Genomic DNA, 8,196 nt, shown 5'->3' on the forward strand with positions numbered 1-8,196 from the left:
AATCACAGAGAACAAAATGGAAAGAAAAAAAGAAAATTTCCCACTTGTAATTGAAAAACTCTTGGGGAAGTGAATAGCTTTTAATGTGTAATGAACATCCACACCCTTCAGAGAGCTTTGGAAATCTTGACCATAAATACAATCTTATTTTTCTCCCCACTTGAATAAATGAAAATATTTTCTACATGTACATTTTAAGACCTTTGTTCAGTGTTAATTTTCTTTCTGTATCTACTGCAACATCTTCCTCCCAGATTTTGTCAGTCACTGCCACAGAGATTCAGCAAGGCTGTCTTGTAATCACCGCTGGTGTCATCCTGACAGGAAAAAAAAAAAGGTGAGCATAGAAGTTCCTGTGCACGCTGCAAGTGCTGACTTTATCAGTCCATAGAATATGCCCACACAGGAAAAGGACTTTGGAAAGAGCAAGCCAGACTTCAGCAGAGTTACTGCCAGCTGACACACCATCAAAAATGAATGGAGAAGTCAGGCTTGTAGCTGCCACCTGAAATAACATTTATCAAGTCCAATTCTTTTCCTTGAAATCCAGGTGAGCAATAGATCAGGGCTCTATCCCACAAAGCTGCACAAAGTCAGCACAAATGAGAGCAACCAAGCCTGTTGTGTTCAGATTTTGTGTCCCTGGGTGTTTGTGTAGCACCTCTCCCCTACAGGAAGGGAAAGGGCAGTATGGTTAGCCCTGACACATGACATTCTTTAAAAAGCCACAATTACAGTAATTTTGGTTTAGAGAAGTACTATAGAGAATAACACTACATTAAAAAAAAAATTGCTCCCTTTGAATATTTTGTGATGACATGTGTAAAGCCAGATCCACTTCTCAGAGAGAACATATGTTCTGTACAGACCCTGAAGACTGATCATTAATCAACATTAGAGATACTGACAGTGTCAATTTGAAGAAAGGGCCTTCATTACAGACCCAGACCTCCCATAGGGCCTGCTAAGGATAGGACTTCTGTAGCATTTGCACTGGCAGAAAGGAATGTCCCAGAGTCTTCAGGCTAAATTGTAAACCCCAGCATTTTAGCCCTAATAGAGCAGGGTTAAACAGAGCTGAAACTCAAACCTCAAAAGCTCAATAATCTTTTACAAGGTTCAGTTTCTAAACATATCTCACCACAGTATAGACCAGGCCTTCATCTGGGGTAAGTCAGTAAAAAAACCCAAACCAAACAACTAAGAAGCCCACCAACCACCAACCAAAATAAAACAAAAGAACTCGGCACTGTTTTGACTTACATGGCATTGGCTTGAGGTAATTAAGGACAGCAGAGAAAGAGGAGAAAATGGCACAGGAGCATGGGAAATATTTAACAGGGAGGATCAAACAAGTCTAGATTTATCTAGGAGATTATAAAGTGTACAATCACAGTCTAATCCATGAATAACGTGGAGCAGTCTCTTCTTGGGTCTGGCTTTGCCCGAGTTGCTTACAGAGCATACAATCTGACCCACCTTCAGGCTTATTTGTCTCTCAAGGAGCTGACCATTAACAGGCCTAATAAAGCTATGATCTTCACAGAAATGACATTTTTACTGAGAACAACCATGAAAGCATCTTGCAGTGCTGGTCAGGTTAGGAATATATATGATGGTTAAGAACCATTATATCAAGATGCTGCTTACCAGAATCATACTGGAGAGAGACTTTCCTGCAATATTCTTGAATTCAGCCTTTATTAGATTTAAGTCAACTTCACTGCGAGAAACGATCACCCTTATGAGAGTCCCATCACGGGTACCAGCCCCCTGGAATTAAAAAATACATCAGTCTGTGATACGAGCTGGTGTTCAAGGGATAAACTGTTGCAAACTGGTCCAGGACAGGAGGAATCAGCTTTCAAACATTGCTTGGCACATGTTCTGCAGCACATAGAATCTTAGGGGCTGGAAGGGACCTCGACCAGCCCCCTGGAATTAAAAAATACATCAGTCTGTGATACGATGGTGTTCAAGGGATAAACTGTTGCAAACTGGTCCAGGACAGGAGGAATCAGCTTTCAAACATTGCTTGGCACATGTTCTGCAGCACATAGAATCTTAGGGGCTGGAAGGGACCTCGAGAGATCATCTAGTCCAACCCCCCTGCCAGAGCAGGGTCACCTAGAGCACATCACACAGGAACTCATCCAGGTGGGTTTTGAATGTCTCCAGTGAGGGAGACTCCACAACCTCCCTGGGCAGTCTGTTCCAGTGCTCTGTCACTCTCACAGTAAAAAAATTTTTTCGGATATTCACCTTGAACCTCCTATGCTCCAATTTACACCCATTACCCCTTGTCCTATCACTGGTCATCACCGAGAAAAGCCTAACTCCGTCCCCCTGACACTCACCCCTTACATATTTGTAAACATTGATGAGGTCACCCCTCAGTCTCCTTTTCTCCAAGCTAAAGAGACCCAGCTCCCTCAGCCTTTCCTCATAAGGGAGATGTTCCACTCCCCTAATCATCTTCGTAGCTCTGCGCTGGACTCTCTCGAGCAGTTCCCTGTACTTCTTGAACTGAGGGGCCCAGAACTGGACACAATACTCCAGATGTGGCCTCACCAATGCAGAATAGAGGGGGAGGAGAACCTCTCTTGACCTACTAACCACACCCTTTCTAATGCACCCCAGGATGCCATTGGCCTTCTTGGCCACAAGGGCACATTGCTGGCTCATGGTCATCCTCCTGTCTACCAGGACCCCCAGGTCTCTTTCACCTACACTACTCTCCAGCAGTTCAGCCCCCAACCTGTACTGGGACATGGTGTTGTTCTTCCCCAAATGTAAAACTCTGCACTTCCCCTTGTTGAATTTCATCATGTTTCTCCCCGCCCAACTCTCCAACCTATCTAAGTCTCTCTGAATGGCAGCACAGCCTTCTGGTGTGTCAGCCACTCCTCCCAGCTTAGTGTCATCAGCAAACTTGCTGAGGGTACATTCTATACCCTCATCCAGGTCGTTGATGAAGATGTTGAACAACACCGGTCCCAGCACCGACCCTTGTGGGACTCCACTAGTAACACACCTCCAACCAGATTCTACCCCATTGACTACAACTCTCTGACTCCTTCCTTTCAACCAGTTCCTAATCCACCTCACTTCCTGGTCACCAAACCCATACCTGATCAACTTATCCACAAGGATGCTGTGGGAGACGGTGTCAAATGCTTTACTGAAATCAAGATAAACCACATCTACCGCTCTACCATCATCTATCCACCTAGTAATTTCCTCATAGAAGGCTATGAGGTTAGTCAAACATGATTTACCCTTGATAAAACCATGCTGACTGCTCTTGATGACCCCCATGTCCTTGATGTGCCTGGAGATAGTCACAAGAACAAGTTGTTCCATCACCTTTCCAGGGATGGAGGTGAGGCTGACCGGTCTATAGTTACCCGGGTCCTCCTTCTTGCCCTTCTTGTAGACTGGAGTGACATTTGCTATCCTCCAGTCCTCAGGCACCTCACCTGTTGCCCATGATTTACTGAAGATGATGGAGAGTGGCCTAGCAATGACCTCCGCCAGCTCCCTCAGCACCCTTGGGTGCATTCCATCTGGACCCATTGATTTATGGATGTCCAGATTACTCAACTGATCCCTAACCCAATCCTCATCTACCATGTCAAACTCTTCCTCTATCTTGACTTCTTCTGGGGCTATATGAATCTGGGGCTCATAGGGAGACCCTGCAGGAGTGAAGACAGAGGCAAAGAAGGCATTCAGCACCTCTGCCTTCTTTATATCCTCTGTCACCAGGGCTCCCACCTCATTCCTCAATGGGCCAATATTGCCTCTATTGCTAGTTTTGCTAGCTATGTACTTGAAAAAGCCCTTGTATTTGAAAAAGCCCTTTCTATTATCCTTAACCTGACTTGCAAGGTTAAGTTCCAAGGAGGCCTTAGCTTTCCTAATTGCCTCCCTACATCCTCTGACAACAGTCCTATATTCCTCCCACGTGACCAGCCCCTCCTTCCATGATCTGTAGATTTTCCTTTTCCACTTAAGTTTGCCCAGTAGTTCCTTCTTTAACCATGCAGGTCTCCTAGCACCCTTACTAGATTTCCTAACCATTGGGACGCTCTGATCCTGTGCTTGCAAGAAGTGGTCCATCTGCATCTCTTTCTGGAGGGCCAACACCCACCCCCCTCCAAAGGGCCACTGACAATGCCATGCCCCCACCATGGAAATGTCCTATCAAACTTTGCATGTGTGAAATGCAAAAACAGATATGCTACAGAGTTGAAAGTCATCACTGAATATATATTGTCCTTCTGTAGCATCACCCATGCAACACTTGGCTTCAACCAATATTGTTTAATCACTAACAAGAAAATGAAGCTCATGTTCATAACAAAAATAATAATTCACTTCAGTTCTCCATGAGGTTGGGAGAGCTGACATCTTTTACATATCAGTTAAGAGTTACAGGGGCACAATCTAGGATGCTTGAAGTTTCTCCATTCATTTTTTACTGCCACTGAGAGAACTGCTTTGTAAAAAGAAAATAATTTGGTCCTATCCATTAAGTTTAACATTACGTGCAAAGCTCCATCATGATCAACCTCCTATAAAAGCTTATTCCAGAAGTTTTGTTCATTATCCAGAAGGTGTGACTGCACTTCTTGTAGACTCCCAAGTCAGAAAAGCCAGGCTCCCTTGGTATCTCAAGCTTAAAGGGTACTTTTCTAAGATGTTTGAAGGGATTCTGCTATTACTTGCAGCAACAGCAGGAGATTTGCTGGATTCCACCAAAACATTGCCTCTTTTAATTTGTATTGATGGAAACCAGTTTACACCTTAAGTCCAGTATGAAAACAAGTATGTTACAATGAAGAGTCTTACCTTTAAAGCATGGTATAGCCTCTCTGCAAAGTAGCGATGGACATTCCTGGTGCATTTCACTAGGCATATAAAAAGGCTCAGTAAGAATCAATAGTGATTCCAGTACAGGGTAGTAGGTAACAGAGATTCAACATGCTTTCCATTAATTCAGTGTGCCCCTTGGATCTGAATTTACCTAAGAAATACCCTCTACTTCCTACCATATACTTTTATTTATAAAGTAGATCCATCCCACAACAGTCAACTTCTGCAGGAGAAAAGGCAGCAGATTCAGACAGAAGAAGGGAAAACAGAGAAACCCTTACCAATAGCCAGCATGGCATCCTCAAGTGAACCATGAGTTTCACTCTTGATAGAGTCTTCTATGCTCTTACCAGCTAGTTTCTGGTATTCTTCAAACACTGTTTGAAACACAAATAACTTTTCAATATATATTTTTTTCCAAACAACTGCTTAGGTATTTTGTGTCCAATACTTGTGTGTTTTGCTTGTGTGGCAATATGAGAACAGAGATCCTGCTAAAGAAATGGCCACATTTGCACCAAATTTAGGAGGCTTCAGTCAAGTCCATAAATCAGCTACAAAAATGGATGTCAACATTCATAAAAACTCAATCCACAGGTCTTAATTCCCTACCTTTGTTTGAAAATGCAAGTTCAGTCACCTCATAGCTATTTGGATATCTGACCCTTCATCACCATTTTTAGCCACAGAAATGAAGATTACAGAAAGCTAGGCACAACTCTCTGGTTTCTCTTGTGTTTGTTGATATCACTAGCTCCAGGAGCCAAAACAAAACAAAATTAAATGTAGGATTATGCTTTTCATGGCCCTTGGACTCTTAAATGATGACAACGGTTTGGGGAAACTTGCTATTTCAACCACTACTACAAAAATACCCAACAAAAGAAATGCAGAAAAGATGAGCAAAACAAAGGTGCAGATTCCAAGACATTTTAACTCCCACATTAACAAAAGGTCAGCAACAGAGTTGTTCACCTTTTACACTTTGGATACTCTGAGGTTCAGAATTACATTTTGGATTTTTGATACCTAGCATTCAGATTAACAAAGAAGGAAAACTGCAGCATAATGCAGTGGACATCTTAATTAGGTTCACTCAGCATTCAAGATAAGATACATAAACACTCAGATACTTCAAGGAAAGAAAATACCAAATAATAGATGGATACAACCTTCTCAACTCAGACCTACCCTCAATATTTAACAAATAAATAAATTAGCTGCAACAATTACATTCCAGTTTTAAAAATAAATCATTACAGGCTGCTGTAGTACAGTGAAAATTAATTTCTCAGTAATACAGTTTGTCCCAAAGAATGTTTGCATCCTGACAACAATTTAGTTAAAATTCCATAGTTAAAAGCAAACATAGCCAAAGACTAGAGACTGCTTTTTGTTTTTGTTGTTTTCTAAGAGATGCTGGGAAATGAAATTTGAAACACAGGGGGGAGCTGGTCTCCAGGGCTGAGAAAACACCCTTAGAAGACCTCAGCTTGAAAAAGCTGCTGGCAGCTTTTGGTCACTAAGTGACCAAGGGTTAGGACAGAGACTTAGATACTTATTTCTGACCACTCATCTCTAACATCTATAGCCCTGCCTCTTCTTTTTTGCTATAGTGTTTTATCATTTCAGAGGCTTGGGAGTGTGGACTCTGCTCCATACCTTTCAGCAAGTGTATGGCACTCCTTGTGCACAAGATGGTGATGAACTCAATCTCATCAGTACCCCGTATCTTCTCCCCAGCAGCATAGAGAGTCTGTAATTCAACACACAATTGTTAGAGAGATGTCTGTCCATGTAGCTAGTAAAGAAAGAAAGTTTGATTTAAAGCTCTGCCAGGGTAAAGTGGTTTGAAGCAACTGAAAACGCCAACTAGACTCTCCTAGAACAGCTGATTATGAAAACTCCTGACCATGTCAAGAGTGGTTTGCTCCCACACTCTGTGGACCAGGACTCTGCTGCCCACTGAAGCACTCTGTAGTTCATGACTGGTGTGATGCAGGCATATCACTGATCACACAGGTATTTGAGAGTACCTCTGCATCCTGAAGAGCCTTTGCAGTGTCCACGTAGAAGGTGGCATTGTCCCTCTCTCCCTATGAGAAGAAAAAGAGAGGTAACTACTTTGTCTCATGAAGAGCCTTTCACATATAACAATCACAGTGACATATATTCTAGGCAAAAATAATTTATCCTTCCCAACTATCTATTTCTGCAGAGTACTCCAGTAATGTTATAGACAGCACAAGTGCCAACTCCTTCACCAAAAGGCACTGAAATCAGTTGTATTAAGTGGAGCCAAAAAATGGCTAAGTTATTCTGCTTGGCGGGAGAATTCAGAAAATGTGATCCATCCAAATGCTATTTGCTTTGAGGGGACAGACTCTGGAAGAGTGGTGAATCACAGCTGAGGGACACGATTTTCTAAGACCCTTATAGAGCCCAGTGGCTTTATGTGGGGTGTTTCCCTGCAGCAGAGCTGACGGAAAGTTCCCAGCTCTCTTACTGCTGCCAAAGGTAGGGGTTTCCCTGCTTCAGTCACACTGAAGCTGAAACACAGATGCAGTCCAAGTGGGATGTTTGTCTGTGTAGTTTACCTGGTGATCAGGGCTGCATTCTCTCCTCTATTGCATATCTTCTCCAAAAAGGAAGAAAAAAAGTGAATATATTTATACCCTCATTTCTTTTCTTTAGCATTACCTGAAGAAGACAAACCAGAATCTGTTCAAAGTAGCCACTTGTTTCAGATTTTATGTCTTCTTCAAGATCAGAACCGTATTCTATCCAAGGGAACGAGAAGGACAAGGAAAATATTTATTATTTGGTGATATAGTCAGGGTCTTACTAGTCACCCAAGAATACACGATAGGCTGACACTAATCAAGAGGGCTGCTAGGAAAAAACCCAGGAGCGAGATCAACTCACACTCTCAGTGATACCCAGACAGGCATTCACATCTGAACTGAGTGACTAGCTCCAGTGATGTCCAAGATATAAATACAGAGCTAATATTAGGGATATAGCTTAAAGGATCAAAGAGATATCAAATATTTACAATACATAATTGATAAATTCCCATCTAAAGCACATTTAATGGGGAGGAAAAGCCAAGTGCATAGCTACTGTTTTACTTGCATTCTGACAATAGCCCATGAGGCCAAGCTGAACAAAATTTGTGATTTGCTGACCTTTTCCCCGTAGCTGGATGAAAAGCTAGAAAGGCATTTTTTAAGTCTCTCAGCATAGCCATGTTCTGTTTGTCAGGCTAAATGCAGAGTCAGGTTGCACCTTGTTGCTTTTAAAAATCCCATTTTCCTG

The 8,196-nt window shown here is 42.4% G+C and overlaps 1 protein-coding gene across 3 annotated transcripts in view; it reads right to left on the bottom strand.

Annotated features, from left to right (window-relative positions):
- Positions 1 to 260: 260 nt before the first annotated feature.
- Positions 261 to 8,196, bottom strand: part of LOC104391108 (annexin A8-like protein 2) — a 15,610-nt gene continuing 7,674 nt past the window's right edge. For 2 of the 3 annotated variants that reach the window (XM_010000335.1, XM_010000337.1), the window contains 7 exons: positions 7,579 to 7,658; positions 6,915 to 6,974; positions 6,541 to 6,634; positions 5,160 to 5,255; positions 4,855 to 4,913; positions 1,651 to 1,773; positions 261 to 317 (listed from right to left, as the gene is read on the bottom strand). In XM_010000335.1, coding sequence (XP_009998637.1) covers positions 261 to 317; positions 1,651 to 1,773; positions 4,855 to 4,913; positions 5,160 to 5,255; positions 6,541 to 6,634; positions 6,915 to 6,974; positions 7,579 to 7,658 — 569 coding nt within the window. The remainder of the gene's footprint in view (positions 318 to 1,650; positions 1,774 to 4,854; positions 4,914 to 5,159; positions 5,256 to 6,540; positions 6,635 to 6,914; positions 6,975 to 7,578; positions 7,659 to 8,196) is intronic. The other variant, XM_010000336.1, reaches the window with a different exon arrangement.

Source organism: Chaetura pelagica, unplaced genomic scaffold (genome assembly GCF_000747805.2).
Source record: "Chaetura pelagica isolate M959 unplaced genomic scaffold, ChaPel_1.0 scaffold156, whole genome shotgun sequence".
Taxonomy (NCBI): Eukaryota; Metazoa; Chordata; class Aves; order Apodiformes; family Apodidae; genus Chaetura; species Chaetura pelagica.